Here is a 19,056-nt window from a genome sequence, read left to right as displayed (position 1 = left end):
ACCCATAAAAATTATTTTTCCTTACATGTGTGTTGTCTTTTAAATATCTCTTGAATCTGTTTGTTTTTCTCTATCTTAACAACTGCCTCGTTAGTACAAGCTATCCTCATTTCTTCCCTAGCTTAGTCCCTTTGCTCTCCTTTGTAGTTACTTTGACCTTTTAGTTTCTCAGACATATAACACTACCTCCTAGCAGAGTGCGTTTTTGCATGCTGTTCCCTCTGCCTGCATTGCTCTCTCCCAAACTCCCCTCTCTTCTAGGTCCTTTTTTACCTTTAGATTTTAACTCAGTCAGTACTTAGTTCTTTCCTGGCTAGGGTATTACCCCCTATTGTATGCTATCGTAGTGTCATGAAGTTTTCTCTTGTACTTCTCATGATTTTTAAAATTAGTCACTAGATAGTAAACACTGTAAGAGGAGGGGCCCTGTGTGTTTCTGGTCACCATTGTGGTCCCTAGCACCTCATGTACTTCCTGGATCTCGTAGGCCTACATGAAGTGTCTGTGAATGCGCTAATCACTCTTCTCCCCACTCATAGCTGAGGTGAAACGTGTTGGAGATACACTCTTGGGGATGGCTACGCAGTGTGTGCAAGTGAAGAACGTGGTCAAGACCTCACCTCAGACTCTGTCAAACCTCTGCCTGAAGATCAACGTCAAACTTGGTGGCATAAACAACATCCTAGTCCCACACCAGCGGTATGAACTCTATTGCCCACTTGCCCTTTTCAATCAAAGTACCATTTGGGGACTGATGGAAAGATAGGACCCCGGCCCAGCAGAGTGAGTCAGGCACAAGGGAGAGAGGACCAGAGTGGGTGCCAGGAAGAGAAGATGCATCTCCTCACCATTTGTTTTCTCTTCTTTGTTCAGCTCTGCAGTCTTTCAACAGCCAGTGATATTCCTGGGAGCAGATGTTACACACCCCCCAGCGGGAGACGGGAAAAAACCTTCCATCACAGCAGTGAGTTATGCTCTCCAACTTCCTCATCTGGTTCTCTCAGCTCTGAGCTCCCAAGACTACACATTCCCTTAGTTCTGGCACTTGACCCTTCATAAGAACTTTAACATCCAGCTGATCATCCTCATTCACCACTCCCTTGGTGTCTTCATAAAATTAACTGTATGATGTCTTCTTTTTTTCCCCTCCAGTGAGAGCAATGGGAGTGTAGGCTGTGGCCAGAGACTTGGCCCACTCTCCATCACTCCCGCTCTGTGTTCTAGCTTATCTCTTTCTCTCCCTGCCCACTTTTGGGATAAGATAGTGACCATATCTCCTTTCTGAAATCCCTTTAAAGGGAGTTCTTCCTTGCTGAGACTGTCCTTTCCTCTTTCCCATTCCTACCCCTGACCCACCTAGTAGATTAGTTATCTCTCTTATCTCTTTCCTAACTTCTCTGTGCCCGGTCCCCTAGGGGCTTCTGAATTGCTAGAGGGATCAGGCCTTCCTTCCCACTTCTATTTCCTCAACCCTCCTATTTCTCCAGGCAGACTGGGATGCAGGGAAACCCTATTTTAGGCATATGCCTATTTTTCTTGTGGCCAAATATCCTAGACTTCGGTCACTGTCCCCTTTGAAAATGATGTCACTCTCCTCACCTGCAGGAACACTTTTCACCATTGGTTCCTGGGTAGATTAGCACTTGAATGAAGAGAAGACAAACTTGTGGCTACGGGGTAGGGAAATCAAACTTACCAAGTACTTGCTGTGGGGTGGACCTTGTGCAGGGTGCTTTATATGTATGTACTATAACGGCACTGCACAGATGGTGTTCTTGTTCTTCTCTCTATTTGAGAGGAGGAGAAAGATCAGATGGATTAAGTAACTTCAACGTGTGTGATAGAACAGAGATTGAAACCAGGACTCATAGAATCCCAGACCCCACTCATTTGATGACATGGTTCTGTTGCTGAGAATCCTTTGCCCAGACCCACAGCCTGATAGTGTTGAGTGGGTGGAGGTTCCAGGGGCTTATCCTGCTTCTTTGATTGTCAGGTGGTAGGCAGCATGGATGCCCACCCCAGCCGTTACTGTGCTACTGTGCGGGTGCAGAGACCTCGGCAGGAGATCATTGAAGACTTGTCTTACATGGTGCGTGAGCTGCTCATCCAGTTCTACAAGTCCACCCGCTTCAAGCCTACCCGTATCATCTTCTACCGAGATGGGGTTCCCGAAGGCCAGCTCCCTCAGGTAGGGCCCATAGTAGCTGGGTAAAATCTTCACATTGAGGCCAGAGGGCCTAATGCTAGCAGAGAGTACTGGTACCTTTCCTAAGCTCTTAGCACTTGGAACTTGGCGAGGTGGGAGAGATCACAACTGAGAGGTGGTAGGTGCGAGCATCTGTAGACCTTTCATCTTCTGATAGAAAACCCTCAGTGCCTGTTAGTAGTTGTTCCGTGTTGAACACAGATTCTTTACACCAGTGGTTCTCAAACTGTAGTGTGCGTCAGAATCGTGAAGAGGGCTTGTATTAAAATGTTTTGCAGGGCTTACCCTTAGAATTTCTGGTTTAGTGAGTCTAGGATGGGGCACTAGAATCTATAGTTCTGACAAGTTCCTTGCTGATGCTGTTTGTCTGGAGGCCACTGCTGTTGATCTTTCTTCATAATGTTCCTTCTGTTCTTTCTGCCTGCCAAGCCTTCATTTTTTGTTGTTTAAACTTGTAAACCGAACTAGTGTCCTCAACTGCCATTTACTACCGTAACTACCGTATATTGGGTACCTTTTATGTGCCATAAACTGTGCTAAACATTTCACATGTGTTCTCTTTAATGCTTATAGTAGCCCTATCAAATAATAATTATTCCATTTGACAGATGAGGAAACTGGGGCTTGGAAATGTTAAGTGATTTCTGCAGTGTCACTCAAACGTGGTGGAACTGGGATTTATTGAGACAGATTGGTCTGGTTCCAAAGTCCATGCTATTAATTATTACGCTCAGTTTCCTCCAAGGCACCCAGTGTTTCCCAGAATATCAGATACATGTATCAGATCACTTCTCTGTTCAGAGTGTCTGGTTCACGGAGCCTTGGGTTAAAATTCAAACTGCTTAAAAAAGCAGTCAGCTGTTATAAGCCCCTCCTAGGTTTTATGTGCTTTACTTAATTGTTCTAGTCTTCACAACAGCTTTGTGCGGCTGGTCTTATTAATAACTTCAGTAGCTGTGGAGAAAATGAGACTTGAGAGGGGTTAAGTAACTTGCTCAAGGAACTACAATTAGATAAAACTTGGGTTTGAACTTAGTTTTAATTGATTGTAAATTCTACCCACTTTTACCATACAGTTTTGACTCCTGATAACTGATATCCAAGATCACAAGACAACTATTGCCTATGGTTATTTAACCTGTGGCTAATTCTTTAGCTAGTTCATTTTCTTATAATCCTGCTTCTTTGTAGGAAAGAATTTATCTACTCCCTCTGCACCTGTTTCTGAACTATATGTCTACTCTTGTCTGGTGGTACCAACCTTGCCTGCTTTTGGAGGTCCCAGGGGAACTCCCACTATCCTCCTGATACTGAAAGTGACCATGCTTTGGGCATTGGGATTTTGGGCATTGGGATTTCTCTGTGAACCTTGGTTCTGTGTCTTGATTTAGGTCTCTCATTCATAAAAACCAGGTAAGTGCTCTCTGCTGATGCCAAAACTCCTAGGCAAGGTTTTATAGGAATATCTTAGGTGAACTTAGCCAATACCTTATGGCTGATTTTGGCAGAAAGGGCCCATCAGCTCTAATGGTTGTATGTCCGCTTATGAAGGGAGACTGAGGGAAAAGCCATATGTTTCTTGACTGAACTCTTCTTGAGTTCATTCATCTTTCTGAACAGGGGTTGCCGTTAGTTCAGAAAGATGAGTGAACTCACGAGGAGCTGTATGTCCTTTGTCTCCCTCCTCACCCTGTGCCTAGATTCTCCACTATGAGCTGCTGGCCATTCGTGATGCCTGCATCAAACTGGAAAAGGACTACCAGCCTGGAATCACGTACATTGTGGTGCAGAAACGCCATCACACGCGCCTTTTTTGTGCTGACAAGAATGAGCGAGTGAGTGAGGGACTGAGGAAGCCACCTATACCCTCATCCATACTGTCTCCCTTCTCTCTTTTTTTAAATTTTATTTATTTATTCTTAGAGAGGGGAAGGGCGGGGGAAATGAGGGAAACATCAGTGTGTGGTTGTCTCTAGTGTGCCCTCTGCTGGGCACCTGGCCAATAACCCAGGTATGTGCACTAGATTGGGAATTGAACTGGTGACGCTTTGGTTCACAGACCAGTACTCAGTCCACTGAACCACACCAGCCAGGGCCTGTATCCTTTATCTTAATATGGGCAAAAGCCCTTGAGATAGAATCTGGGGATTTAGACCTTGGCCTGTTCATCCTCTCTGACCCCTTCCCTCTAGCTCTTCTGGTCCTTCCTCTACCACTTCCTTCCCTTTGTCCCCCCCTTCGCCCCTCCTTCCCTTATACTTCCTCTCCCTCCTCCTAGCTCCCTGGCCTATAGACCCCATATATAGACCAGCTCCCAGAGAAGGGAAAGGGAACTACCATTTATTGAACTTCTCCTATGTGCCAGACAATGTACAAGGCGTCTTCCTCACAGCAGCCCTGTGAGGTAGGTACTATTATTACCTCCAGTTTAACCTCAGAAAGGTTAAGTGACTTGCTGAGATCACACAGCTAATAAATGGTGAAACTATCACTTAAAACACTTCTGTGTGACTTTAGAAGCCGATTATTTCAAGACCCAAAACCCTCTGGGAACAGTGATCCTCTGGGATTCTGGTGGCATCAGAGTAGAATTGAGTTGGGGCCCTAGTTAGGGTCAGGCAGGTCTTGGGATCTTGGTTGTCTTTGTCTTTATACAGATTGGGAAGAGTGGTAACATCCCAGCTGGGACCACTGTGGACACCAACATCACCCACCCATTTGAGTTTGACTTCTATCTGTGCAGCCACGCAGGCATCCAGGTAGTTGGGCTATGTCTTGGGGTTTTCAGTGGGTTGGAAATTAGTTGATTATTAGCACTGCCTCTAGAATATATTTGTCATCACTGAGTGGCATTCAAATCAGGATTGTTCTCTTAATAGCTCTTTTCGTGTACTTGAACACAAGTACACTTTGAATATCTCAGGCAAATTGTCCATAAGAGGGGTTCTTTATGTCATAGGTGACTTTGTGTTTGCCTGTTTATGGGTGGGTCTTCCAACATAGCCATAATCTTAAACAGTGATCCTGTTCCTTATTATCAGCCATCCCCTCTGCCCAATCTGGGGCCCCTCACCTTCCTATCTTCCCAGGGCACCAGCCGACCATCCCATTACTATGTCCTTTGGGATGACAACCGTTTCACAGCGGATGAGCTCCAGATCTTGACGTACCAGCTATGCCACACTTATGTACGATGCACACGTTCCGTCTCCATCCCAGCGCCTGCCTACTATGCCCGCCTGGTGGCTTTCCGGGCACGATATCACCTAGTGGACAAGGAGCATGACAGGTGAGGCATGGGATCAGGCTAGCTTTCTTTTTGCTTCAGCCTCTGGTACCAGACCCTCCCAACTTTCCTTGGGTAGAAGGAACATGGTCACTGTTCAGTTTGGTGTCTCTGGGTTCATCTGCCAAATCTGGGTTGGATTTTTTTTTTCTTTCTTAAGCTGGTATGGGAATTGTCACCGTAGGGTTGGGGGAAGGGATTAGCAGCAGCTCAGTTCACCAGGAAGGACTTGTTTCATTTTTTCTTTTCAGTGGAGAGGGGAGCCACATATCGGGGCAGAGCAATGGGCGGGACCCTCAGGCCCTGGCCAAAGCCGTGCAGGTTCACCAGGATACTCTGCGCACCATGTACTTCGCTTGAAGGCAGAAAGCTGTTACCTCACTGGATAGAAGGAAGTTTTCCAAGCCCCAAGAGCTGTGCTGCCCCAATCCAGAGGAAGCAGGGAGGAGGGAGGTGGAGCAGGGAGGAGTGCAGAAGGCCTTGTCTCCTTCTACAGATGGGGCAGAAGGGTGGGGAACAGGGCCAGTAAGCCAGAACACCAGCCAGAAATTTCTGACATTCACCTCATACCCCTCGCCCCATCTCGTCACATCTGGCCCTGACCACTGGACCAAGAGGGGCAGCACCGGTGCCCACCATACACACAGGTGTCTCTTGTGACTCACAGTGCTAAAGACTCATGCCTGGCAGCTTGGTAAAGTCGGCTCTGCAGTCCTTCGGACGAAAGCTGGTAGGTTTGGGTTTGATACTTTAGATGGGAAAGTGAGGTACTTGAGAAAGTGGGTGGGAGGAGGGAAGGATTTTTTAGGAGCCTTAATCAGAAAAGGTCTAGATTTGTTTAAGAAGAAAAAAACGAAACCAGACCCAGATCAATATTTTAGGATACAAGATGTTTTGATGGGTTAAGTATCCACTTTGTAGGAAGGTTTTTTAATGCTAATGGTTTTGGTTGCTCCTCCCCCTGCCGCCACCGCCCCCCCCCCCTTTCCTTATTCTTCTCTCTCCACCTTTTCCTACCCTACCTTATACCTCCTCCCTGATAAGACATCCAGCCCCTAATATGACTTAAGGCACTATGGCACTTAGCTCTGAAGTGACATGACCCTGTCTTCCTTCCGCCTGCTGGTGGGTAACCAGTGCCTTCCCTGTAACGGTAATGCTGCAGAACTGCAACCTTTTGTACCTTTCTTGGGGGGAGGGGTGGGGGGGAGAAGAGGGAGGTAGGTGGGTAAGAAGTACCCCTGACCCAGCAAGCCTCCAGCCAGACCGCCAGCTATTTTGCATTTAAAGGAACTGACTTTAATATTCATTGAGCTTTTTAAAAGGTTACAACCTCAAGATGGTTAAAATCCATTGACATTTGCACTTTCAGACCTGACACGTCTCTGAAGCTGCTGAGATGACTGGCTATACCTCCTTTCCGCCCTGTCCTCCCACCACCCTCCCGCCTGCCTGGGTCTGGAGTTACTTTCATAGCTTTTCTCACTCTTGGCTTATTTTTTCCCCAATGGTCAAGTCTCGTATGTTTCAATATTTCTTAACTGGGGTATCAAAACAAACGATCCTTAGGTCTAAAATAAGAAAAAAGAGCAAAAACTAAATGTTATTTTTATACCATAACTTGAGTCTATTGCCAAAATCTGGATACCCCTCCAATGCCCAATGAGTTTACATCCCAGAAACATTGAGCCATTAGAAGGAACTCTGTACCTGACTTGTTCTTTGGCCTGGCTGGGTAAGGGGCGGTTATCTCCCCAATGTGGGGCTCAGGCTCCATCTTTCCTCTGTGCAGAAAATACCTTTTTCTTGCTACAGCTCCCCCCTCTGCACTGCCCTGCACTCTCTCCTGCAAGTGCGTCTTCCCCTTCCTCTGGACTGTCCTCTGACACCTCGGCTCACCCAGATTCCAGCGTGTCCTGTGAATAGGCTGGAGGATTTTGCTGCTCCCTATTGCTTCTGTTTACACAAATGAATTTTTCCTGGTTTCCCGCTAGGGCATGTGAATGAGTGGCATGGGCTTTTTTTATGTTTGTTTGTCTGTTTGCCTGGATAGAAATGGGGTTTGGCTGTCTTGTAGAACTGGAAGTGCAGGGGGTTCTATCTCGGTGCCTGCTGGCCTTAAGGCAAGGCCCCCTCTTTCCTTGACTGTTCATTTTCTCCTTTCCCACTGCTTGGGGTGAGAACTTGCAGCTTCAGTGTGGAAATTCCTCTTTTTGAGTAGCCTGGGCTTGGGTTTGCCCCAGTCTGGTGATGAAGCCATGACACTTTAGATCTAGTTCAGGCTTGGAGGCCAGCCGGAGGAAAGCCGGTCTGAATCTGGCCCTGAGCGGTTAAAGCTACCACTTTCCCTCCCCAGCAGCCCTTGTACAGACCCAGATTTGCTATGCAAAACAGTCACTCCCAGGTTCTGTTCTGGTTGGCTACTTTGTTTAGTAACTTCACAAAACATAGCACAAACATTGACTATGGAGGAAGGCATCAGGACTGTTGAGTAACTCTTCCTTTACTTCTTTCCTACTGGCTACAGCATTGGGTGTCCCATGGGCACAGCCCAGCTGAAGAACAGAATGGAGGGCTGTGGGAGGAGTTAGCTCACTGGAGAGCCTACATTCCTTACACAAGTGCCTAAAGAGAGTGATGCCAACACTCCATCTGCCCTGTCCATCGCCTTCACATACTGTCTACTTCATGTTCAGTCACCCTTAGAGGAGGGGAGCTCTCTTGGGACAGTGGGCTCTGCATGTTCTCTTCTTGGGTGCATTTTGGGGCTAGGATCAGGGCATTATTCCTGAAGGGTCCAGTCATTCACCAGCATTTGCAATTATCCATAGGGAGCTGGTGGTAGCCACCTACTCTCAGTGACAAGTTTGTGTTCTTTTTCTCTTTGCCTCACTCTCTCCAGTTGAGTTTGGAGCTGGGGCTCGAAATGTATTTTTTAGCCCTTTGGCACTGCACATGCCATTCAATAAATAGAAGCAAGAGAAACAGCTTGGGCAATAGCAAGAAAACAACTTCTTGCTTTGATTTTATTATTTTTTTAATCTTTGAGACTTGAAAAACAACCCTTGACCTTGAGGATTATTCTTGTTTGAAAGGTGGTACATGCAGATTGGGAACTGTTGTTGGCAACACACTTTGGCTTTCTTGGATGTGGTTTAGGTGGTGCTGCTCACTTAAGCTCTGAGGAAGCACTGCGTAACCCCAGACTCATCTTCTTCGACCAGTCTCCTGCTCCTTTGTTCCACTCTTTGCCTTGCTTTTCCTCTACTCTCTTTGCCTGGCTTCCCTTTTTTTTTTCTTTTCACTCAGCTTGCTTACTGATTTGCCTGCCTGATGATGAATTTTCTATATGGCTACCATGATCCCAGTTAGCTGGCAAGGTCAGGCTTAGCTTTTTGGCTGCTGTAGAAGACCAAGAATCTGTTCCCCAAGCCCAATGATGTTCTCTTTGGGCTGGACTGCCCTCAAGCTTACAAAGGGGCTGAGCAACAGGCCTGCCCAAATGGCATGAAATCAGGGGCTTCTGTCAACTTTCACACCTGTCCACTCCTTGGAGTTGGTTTCTCTCATTGCTTTTTCTTGATCTGGTTCCATTTTTCTCTACCTTGGGCTTCCCTGTCCTGAGAATCTGTTAGGATTGAGCTATTTAGGTATTCAGGGTTCAGTGTTAGGGGATAGACATGGGGAAGGAAGAGAGCAATGGAAAGAGAATGGAGAGAATTTGGATAAGAAATGGGAAGGGAGAGCACTGCTCATTGATCATTCTTCCAGTCCAGCCTGGGCCCTTGGAGGTTGAGGTGCTATTGCTTGTCTCTGGGGATAAGCCCAGTCTCCCGTTGCTGGGAACTTCGGGTTAGAATAATGCTGAAGAAGAAGGTACCTCAAGGCATAAAACCTCCCTAAAAAGGTCCTGGTTTTCACCTAGTAGATCGTTCCTCTTTGGCTAAGCTACAGTGTTCTTGGAATTTTCTTTTTCTTGTCCAGAATTCTGTAAATGAGACTTAGCACCCAAGATGGGCAGCCAGAGAGACAGTTCTTAGCCGACCCATATGGAATATCTGCAAGGTTGGTAGGGTAGTGTTTTAGACCTGGCATCATGAGTAACACAGAAAAATGGAAGTTTTTTCCTCTTCAAGGTAGAACATCATCTCAAACTAGCCAAAATGCAGTTTTGGAAACTACTTAGGGGGAAACTATTTTTATTTATATTTATTGGGCCTAGGCCAATCCAGGATGGTAGCTGGGATGCCTTCCTTTTTAAAGTCTGATCATGGCAGGGATGTGCGGGGCACTCTTTTCTATTTGGCCTTCTAAGCAGATTGGGGAGAAGGGAAGCTCCGGTTTTCTGTTTCCCCCATTTACTAGGACTCGCCTTCTCCCTGAGCAGGGAGAAGCTAGGTTGGTGCTCTCCTCTTACTCTACTCCTATTATTGACTTAGAACCTCTGGCTGTTGTTTGGGAGCCCAAGAACGGGAGTGGAGGGAATGGCTCAAAACAACAAAAAATCAGAATAAGGTGGGGAAGGCAGACTTCCTTTTTTAAAAAGGAAAATAAACTCCAAGGATTGTGCAAGTAATGACAGTGTATCAAATGCACAGTGTCCCCTGGTATAGTAGCAATAAGGAAGATGAAATGACTTTCCTGTGCACACAGTCCAACCTGATGGTGTGCGATGTTGGCACTTAGTGGCCATCTGGTGGGCACGTGTGCCTACTCTGGGTTTTACTTTAGTTTCTAAACTTTTTTTCCTTCTCAAGTCCAGCATGGATAGGGAAATGTCCCTGGAGCCCCACAGCTGTGTACTTGTTTGCATTTGTTTCCCTTTGAGACTTGTGTTTGTGTCCTGCTCCGAGCTGTACCTTGTCCAGTCTATTATTGTAAAATTATCCCAGCAGCTGTAATGTACAGTTACTTCTAAAGCAAGCAGCAGCAGCAGCACAATTCCGTGTTTTATAAAGACATTGGTGGCTTCTGTTTCTAAAGTGCGGTCTCTCTCTCTCTCTCTCTCTTTTTCCTGTTGGCGAAGCCAACTGTTGGGATTAATCAGATCTCTGATAAATTTTAAGCTAGAATAATTGATTGCTACAAGAGCAGAACCATCACTTCTAAAGGAGGAAAGTGCATAAAACAAATCCCAGAGCGTTGAAACTGCAGATTAATCCTACTTCACAGGGCCTCCATTTATTCTTCAACAAACATGCAAAGTACTGTGTCCAAAACTATTGTTGCAAGAAAAGGCAGGCCCAATTCAAAAATGAGGAAGACTCTCCCTAAGGTGCTTAAAAGTTTGGTTGGGGTATGAGTAGCCATATGGTCCCCTGGTACAGGAAAGAGATGATGAGGGACTGAAACAAGGCTAGAAGGCTATAGCAATGAAGATACGAAAGGGCAGATTTGAGAAACACTCAGGAGTTAGAATTAACAAGACTGAATGGATAGTGGAAGAGAAAGAGAGGATTAGAGGCCGATGACCACGTTTTCCCTTGAGCAAGTGACTGTACTGGGACATTCTTCTAACCAAGATGTGGATAGAAAAGACTATAGAAGGAAGCTGGTGAATTTTGAGAAGAAAGACAATTAGCCTTGTATAGACTGAGTTTTGAGGTTCCCATGGGGCAGGTAGGTTGAGGTTTCCAGTAAACAACTTATGTTTTGGTGCTCAGGGAAGACTACAAAACTGCAATTATAGATATGGGATTATAGATGATAGTTAAAGCCATAGGAATGGAAAAAATGGTTTAGATAAAGAGTAGAGTGAGAGAAACATATGACTCTAGGAAACACAATTTAAGGGATGTGGAGAGGAAGCAGAGCCTAAGATAACTGTCAAATCACTAGTAGATATTTTGTATATTTTTGATTTAATGAGGTGGGAGAAAAGTCAAAAGAGTGAAATAGAATCCAAGAAGGGTGTGATTAACAACATGAAGTGCTACAGTGGGAAAGGGGTATATTTTTCTACTCAGTTTACTATCCTCCACCCCATCTTTGGGATTTTAGAACTTTATGGTCATTCTCCAGTATTTCTTGAAAAGGAGCATTGGGAAAACATAATTTAAATAAGGCTAAGACTAGGTCTTCCAAGCTGTTCACCACAACCGCCACCACCACCTCCAGCTTCCTCCTGTTTTCAGGAGATACTTGTAAAAGAATAAAATAAACAAGTCTAATTTCGTTCCTAACCAGTGTTGTAGATGGTGTTCAGTGCATTCTATAGCACTTAGCAGCTTGCTCTGTTTATTTTCATGATTTGTTTCCCTTGGAGCCTGTAAACTCCTAGGAGCAGAAACTACATTCTATTCACTTTTGTTATCTTAAGGCCAAAGCATATATTAAGGGGTTAATATTTGTGAACAGAATTGAAATGAGCTAGAAATCTGTGTTTTATGAACAGAGTGTGGTGGTGGGGAATCAAGGTGATACTGAGTGTACAAGGTGGACTTAGCGTTTCTAAATCTTCAGGTAAGCAGAAACTTGACCAGATTGTCATAGTTTTTTCTCACTCTCATCTCACCTTGGAGGTTCCATGGTCTTGTCTTGTACTTTCAGCTGATGGCACAAATGTCAAGCATGTAAGCTCTGGTGTTTCTCCCTGGTACTATTAGAGCATTGTTACTCTGTGGGGAGATTGCTCAGAGGGTTCTGGCCCAGAGCCCAGTGAGAAATTTTCAGTGGCAACTAGTGTGTGCATAAGTGGGCCTAGCATTCCTCTGGAGGCCACATGTGACTTTGCAAATTGCAGAGGGAACCTGTGGACACCACCTGCCAGATTCCCCTGGGAGCAAATCAGCCAGACCCATGTCCTTTTGGTAGCACAGTTTAGTGAGGTTGGCTAAACTGAGCAGATTGGAACACAGGGATTTTTCCCCCCTAATTCCTATTCCTAAATAAGGCTTAAATGTATGACCCCTAATGAAACAAGTGAAATATTTAGCAGAGCAAGTGGGAAGATGATAATTATGGCACTTTTTTTTGCCATAAATTTCAGTGTTCAGAAATCACTCATGTTACCAAAGGAAAAAAAGAAAAAGAAAAAAGTTTCAGGATTAAATTAAATTAAATTGCTATTGATCACTAATAAGTAGAAAAATATGGTGGGAGCCCAAGCCTGATTTGTCTGGTTCTGGAGCTCAAGATTTTTAGCTGAGGCATGTCCTAGCAGCCCCCCCACATCCCTTTTCAATATTGGTTGAGCAGTGTTCCCTCTGCCCTGTTAATTGGCAACATATATTTGTAGCAAGTGCTTGAGGAGGTGTTTTGTACAGTGTCTCTTTACCTTATCTGCATCTTCACAGCATTCATGTGAAGTAGTTTATCAGTTAACTTTGACTGACTGTAACAAAATTCCAATTAAGTTGGCTTAAATAAGGGAAATTTTACATTACAAGAAATCTTGATTTAATATGGTAGCTTAATGACAATACCAACAAACCAGGGGCTTGCAGTCTTTTTGCTCTGCTGTCCTGTGTTGGTTTATGCTCCTGCTGGTTCACCTGGGGGTCCCAAGATGGCTATTGTAATTTCAGGAAGGAAATGCTGACAGAAAAATGTCTTGCAGAAGAGGGACTGATTTTTCCCCCAATGTTTCATTTAATGTTAGAACATCCCTGGAAACCCCAGCAGATCTGGCCTCATCTCATGTGCTAGAAATGGGTCATCTTCCCACTCCTGTCATTGGCAAAGCTAATGAGATCATCCATCCTCCCTGGCTGAGATTAATTCAGAGTTACCCTCTAAGTCAGTGGATTAGAAAAACAAATCATGTCTCTTAGGCAAGAAAGGAGGTAAGGGCTTGGATAGGTACCCAGCAGTGTCTGCTCTATTTAGGTCCTTTGGTGTTTACAGATGAGGAACATGAGGCTAAGAGAGAATGACTTTTCTAGGATCAAAGACAGTAGCCAAGGGTCTTTGGTCTCGGCTCTGACGGTCCGTCCCTAAAGCCAGGATGTTTTATACTGTGTCCTGCTGCGTGCAGTATACAGTACAGCTGACCCTTGAACAACCCAGGCTTACACTGCACAGGTTCCCTTATGTATGGATTTGTTTTTTCAATAAATAGTTAGCCCTTTGTAGTCCCAAGTTTTGCATCTGCAGATTCAACCAAGTGCAGATCGAAAACAGTACTGTATTGTCAATCCCCAGTTGGAATTCTGTAAATGTGGAGGGCCGACTGCACACATTGTTCTACACCATTTCATATGAGGGACCTGGGCATCCTTGGATTTTGGCATCCACAGGGACTCCTGAAAACAGCCCTCAAGGACGACCATAGTTAAATTTGAGGAAGTCAAAAGTTAATACCCCAGGGTTTTAACTCCCTGGGGTTCGGCATCCATAACTCCAGTGTTATTAAAGGGTCAACTGTAGCTCGATTTCTGCTATCTAAAAACTTATGGTCTAAGAGATTTGAACTCATTGCAACTAACTTCACCCTATGAGAGAATTCAATCCAGTTGCCCTCATCCAGTAGTGTTTATCTAGCACAGGAATACAACATTCAGTGTGCCTTGAGTTCCTTGTTCCTGAGATTTCTGTACTATTCTCTTCTGCCTTCTGAGAGCAACCAGTGCCACAAGGGATAAGGGGAGAGATTTAGCCTACTTCCTGAGCCCCATTCTTAGAGCCCACTCATCCACCTATCCCAGAGCTATTCATGGAATGCTGCTAAGTGCCGGGCACTGGCACCGTTCTAGGCACTGGAGCTGTGACCATTAACAAGATGCACAAAGAGCCTCCTGTTTGCCCTTAAGAGCAGACTCATTTGGGAATGAGGCTATCCAAAACTAGGATGTGCATTTGGTCAGGAGCGAGCCTCATACAACTTTGTTTCTGGCAGAATCATTCAATTTTTTTCCTTCCCTCTTTATGATATTACATGTTCATGATATTTAATATGGGCGTACTCTAACAAGGTGGAAGTCATAGCAGAAGTAGATGGGAAGACATCAATGACATTTGTTAATCTGGATCAAATTAGAAGGTCCAAATCCTGCTTCATCAGTGTCAACAAAGAAGACAGTGGCCCATTTCCAGGGTTCATCACAATCGCCATGTCTATTCTGGGAGACACAGAAGTGGCCTGCAGTCATTTAGGGGGCATTTCCAGGCTAAGGGGTTGAAAGTGTGATAGACCCTTGCACAAAAGTTGGTATGTGCCCTGTTTGGTGCTCCTGCAGACAGGGGTTGAACATAATTTTGAAGATACCACATTTTATCTGATGACAATTAATTTGACACTTTTAAATTGGAGAGGGCCTTTTCACTTAAAGGTGTAAAGATGGGAAGGAAGAAAAGAGAAAGAATTGGAATCAGATATGGGTTTGAATACAGTTTATGAAGTGTTTACAGGCAGGTGCATCTATTAAGTGCTTTACAATGCTAACTTACAATAGTAACCATCCTAGTAAATGATAAAATAGTAACCAAATAACTACTTTTTAAATTCCGTACTAACATTTAGGGAGGGTTTTCTTTGTGCTTTACATACATTCCTTAACTTCGCAACTCTAAGGTACCTATTTTTCTCTACATTTTTTAGATGAGGAGAAGGAAGGATGAGGTTCAGGTGACCAAAGCCCCACAGTGATTGGGGGAATGGATGGGGGGGGGGGACATATTCAGGATACTTTTTCTTCTTTGTCCCAAGCTTTAAAAAAATAAATATACTTGATTTTTAAAAAAGTCTAACTATTACTGATGCGTAGGGACAGGGAAAAGGCCTGAACCACTCCTGAGCCTGAATAAAATAGTATCACCTGGAAAGTCAGCAAATAAGGACCTGCTACTTTCCAGTTAAGGTGCTGGTCCTGGTAATCTTGGAGTTTACATTCTAGTGGGAGAGGGTTAACTAGTAAAAACAAGTTACAGATTGAGACAGGATTACTAAAGAAAAACACTGTAATAGAAAAACGGGTGCCCATCATACCGAAAAAGCACTCTGAAGTAAGTTGAGGCATAAAAAGGCAAGAGGAGAGAGGATTCCCTGCCGAGGGAACGAAAAGCAAAAGCCCCAAGCCGGAAGGACGTGCCTTGCTGTTTGGGGGAGTGAAGCAGAGCGTTACGGGTGCAGCGGTGACGAATAACACCAAAGACAGGGTCCCCGTTACGCCAAGCGTTTTGGCCTTGGAAAGGAGTTCGGGTCTTCTCAGTGGGACGAAGCGCTATTAAAGAATTTTAAACTTTAAAATTATTCGATCTGATCTTTGCGGAATGTCCTGTTTCTTAATCATCTTTTCCCAAGTTAAATTGTACATCCCCACCCCACCCTCCCGCAAAATGGTCGTCAAAGCAACCCTATTGAGTTTATCAGCTCGCGCGGTTCCTCGCTCTCCAATTGAGGAGGAAGCACTTGGGGCCGCCCAAACTGGGCGTGGAGGAAAGGGCTCGGGAATGAGGGCGGCCCTCTCCGCTGCAGGTCTGGGCCCTGCACCTCCACCCGCCCCGCTCCAGGTAGCCTCTTCCCCAGAGAAGCCGCACCGCCCTCAGCGACGTCACCTAGGGCAGGCACGGCTCCGTACCAGGGCAGTGCAGTACCCCGTACCCCGTCCGTGTCGGAGTACAAGCCGTACCCCGTCCGTGTCGTCTCGGGCCAGTACGGGCCGCACCCGGCCCCAGAGCCACAGGCTCCACCCAGGCCCGGTGCCCCGCCTCCCGACACTCCAGCGCCGTCCGCACGGACGTCGGGCGAGCCGGGACAGCGGAACTGACGCCAGCGTGCTTCCGGGGGCGGCCCCCGGGGAGGTCGGCGGCGGAGCCGCAGTCCTGGAGAGGCAGTGGTAGCGTAAGCGCCCTCGGGCGACGCAAGTTCCTCGCCGAGCTCACCTCTCCTTCCCTCACGCTTCCTCCTCTCGCCTAGCTGTGTGCTGCCGGCGGCTCCTCCGGACGCAAGCTTTCGGAGTGCGGGCGCTGAGAAGCTGTCGCCTCCTCGCCTCGCGGCCAAGTGAGAGCGCCTGTCGCACCGCGTCGCCCCCCCTGCGCCGCCTCCTAGCCCCCAGTCGCGGGCGCCCTTCTCGCTCGAAGCACACCCCCCAGCTCCATGAATGGAAATCGGCTCCGCAGGTGAGTGTCAGAGCTGTTGGCCGGCTCAGTGGCGGTGTCCGCAGAGCATCGTCGCTCTTCAGCCCCGGCGCCGGTGTGCGAGGTGAGCGCGGTCCGGGCGGCTGTCCTCTCTGCCCGCCCCTCCTCCGCGCAGCCCCGGCACCGTTCCCCGGAGCCCCTGAGTAGGCGAAACTGCGGGGAGGGGACGCTGTTTAAAAGATTGAAGTTTGGGGTTCTCTAGCCGGTATTACTCTTGCTGGAGCCGTCGCTTTTGTTACTCCGGTTGGAGATGTAACGGTGTGCGTATCTTTAACCGGGTTGCGTGTCCGGTAGAGGCGCTGGGACGGCCAGCCTTCTCCATTCCTTACCTCTTAAGGTAGTTAGGAAGATAGAGTGAGATAACAGATGAGAATTAAGCTTGGTTTTAGTGCTACGTCATCCCCGAGTTCTCTTCTGACGTTTGTGGCAGTGTAGGATATACAGGGTGTGGCAAAAATAGGTTTACAGTTGGTGTGGAAAATAGTGCAGTGATTACTAAAGAATACAAGAGTAAACTATATTTCGCCTATTCACCACTATAAACCTACTTTTGCTCCAGTATGTAGTTCCTGGGGCTCTTGGAAATGTCCTTCCTATCAGGCTGCATCACTGCTTATGTGAGGTGGATCCTAAAATTGCTGACAGTACTTTATTTTTCATTCTCTGGTCCCTAAAGAAGCATTGTCATATTCCTGGAAATTTGGAATTTAAGAAAACCGCTTTCTCTCCCTGGGCAAAACGGTAATGTTAAGAAAAACGGGAGTCTTCAGAAAAAGTTGTAACTTGGGCAGTACTTAAAAGAAAAAAGCACTCTTTATAGTTCTAAAATAATTAATCCAGGGACGTAAAGTAGATGTTACATAATGGTTTGCTTTCCAGAGGGTCACTCATGTTATGTTAAATTTGAAAGTTCTTTTCATCCAGACTGTCACAAACATATAAGTAAATTTTCAAAATATTGGGGGGGGGGGTCGTCCTTGTTACTAATGGTATAATAAGCCCTGAATTTCACATCTCATTTTGCCAATTTGGGAGGTACCTGAATATGAAATAAGAAGAACTTATGTAAAAGAAACCGGTAACATAGTGATAATAAAGAATTTGGTGACTATGTTAAGGAGTGTAATTGTCAAATACACGCAAAAGCAATCCATTGGCAGAGGAAGGGATAGGGAGTTTTATTGTAAGTCTTAATGAATGGAATTTTCTTTAATCGATTTGTACCATTTCTCTTTTGCATGCTCCATTTTTTCTTAATATCTTCTTAAAAAGGGAAAGTTTATCTAGATTTTGGAAAGTTTTAGACTATCATTTGTCATTGATTTGTGTTTTTCCAAAACTGTGTCCTGCCTTTTTTAAAAAAAACTTTCTACTATACTTCTAAGGGAACGTGATAATTTGTGGCTATCTGTGATTTTTATATAACTATCCTGTTGTTAAGCCTGGAAAACAAAATGTGAAAGTTAAACTTTGTTAATCATTCTGAAACTTTTAAAGATATTTCAATTTTTTTCGGAGACGTTTTTTCTCTATACTGTCTCTCTAGTCTGTTTTTTTAAATATGAAATTATACCAAAAATATGGACATCTTAGAAATTTTTCTGAAATCAAACCACCTAGTCAACTGGTCCAAGTAGCGAAGTATGATTCAGTAAATGCTGCTATGAATTTTTGAACTAAGAATTGGACATCTTGAAATGAAAAGTTTATGCATGATTGACTGTAATCTCTAGTGAAGATAAGGCATAATTTATCAAACCTGTCTTAAGGTTGTCATCATCAAAAACAAAATTTTCATTCTTCCTGAAACTTATATGCATTTGTTATGCTGCATATGAAATTGAAATGATGCATTGGGGGAAATGTACAAGTAAGTTTTAAGTTAAGTTTTGCCAGATACATTTTTTGGCTTAAAATATTTTAGATGTAAATGTTATGTGTGGAGATTTCTCAGGAATCCTCTTATTTACATTAGAGACTTTGAATACAAATACTATGTAATTGTTTCTTGATAAATCATTCCTCACTGAAAGTTTTGTCTATTCTTCCCTTTGGCATGAAACCTCTTAAATGATTTTTAAGGGTGTCCTATACAAACTATTGATCTAGTACTGTGTGGACTTTGATTTAACCAAAACTGGCACAATTTTTTTTTCTTAAGATTTTACTTATTTTTAGAGAGAAGGGAAAGGAGGGAGAAAGAGAGGAAGAGAAACATTGATTGGTTGCCTCTTTCAAAGGCCCAGACCAGGCCCACCCAGATCAGGACCAAACCTGAGACCCAGGCATGTGCCCTGACTGGGGATCAAACTGGCGACCTTTTGGTTCACAGGCTGGCACCGAATCCACTGAGCCACACCAGCCAGGGCTCTAGTCTGTATTTTTAAGTAAAGTCAGAATACTGTTTAGGGTCAGTGGAATTACACTTACCTACCAATGAAAGAAAAACATTTACTTTTATCTTAATTTATTGATACGCAAATTG

General features: G+C 45.0%; 2 protein-coding genes across 3 annotated transcripts in view; both read left to right on the top strand.

The window, feature by feature from the left end:
- AGO1 (argonaute RISC component 1) overlaps positions 1-11,677 on the top strand; it is a 38,253-nt gene extending 26,576 nt beyond the window's left edge. For both annotated transcript variants that reach the window (XM_037061442.1, XM_037061443.1), the window contains exons 13-19: positions 540-699; positions 874-964; positions 1,997-2,191; positions 3,910-4,044; positions 4,867-4,968; positions 5,299-5,498; positions 5,747-11,677. In XM_037061442.1, coding sequence (XP_036917337.1) covers positions 540-699; positions 874-964; positions 1,997-2,191; positions 3,910-4,044; positions 4,867-4,968; positions 5,299-5,498; positions 5,747-5,855 — 992 coding nt within the window. In that variant the 3' untranslated portion in view covers positions 5,856-11,677. The remainder of the gene's footprint in view (positions 1-539; positions 700-873; positions 965-1,996; positions 2,192-3,909; positions 4,045-4,866; positions 4,969-5,298; positions 5,499-5,746) is intronic.
- Positions 11,678-16,228: 4,551 nt separating this feature from the next.
- AGO3 (argonaute RISC catalytic component 3) overlaps positions 16,229-19,056 on the top strand; it is a 104,104-nt gene continuing 101,276 nt past the window's right edge. The window contains exon 1 of the mRNA XM_037061434.1: positions 16,229-16,553. Coding sequence (XP_036917329.1) covers positions 16,535-16,553 — 19 coding nt within the window. The 5' untranslated portion in view covers positions 16,229-16,534. The remainder of the gene's footprint in view (positions 16,554-19,056) is intronic.

This window comes from Sturnira hondurensis, unplaced genomic scaffold, assembly GCF_014824575.4.
Source record: "Sturnira hondurensis isolate 20B ecotype Veracruz unplaced genomic scaffold, ASM1482457v3 Scaffold0013381, whole genome shotgun sequence".
In the NCBI taxonomy this organism is placed as follows: domain Eukaryota; kingdom Metazoa; phylum Chordata; class Mammalia; order Chiroptera; family Phyllostomidae; genus Sturnira; species Sturnira hondurensis.
The sequence above is the reverse complement of the archived record's forward strand: the minus strand, read 5'-3'. Positions and strand labels throughout refer to the sequence as shown.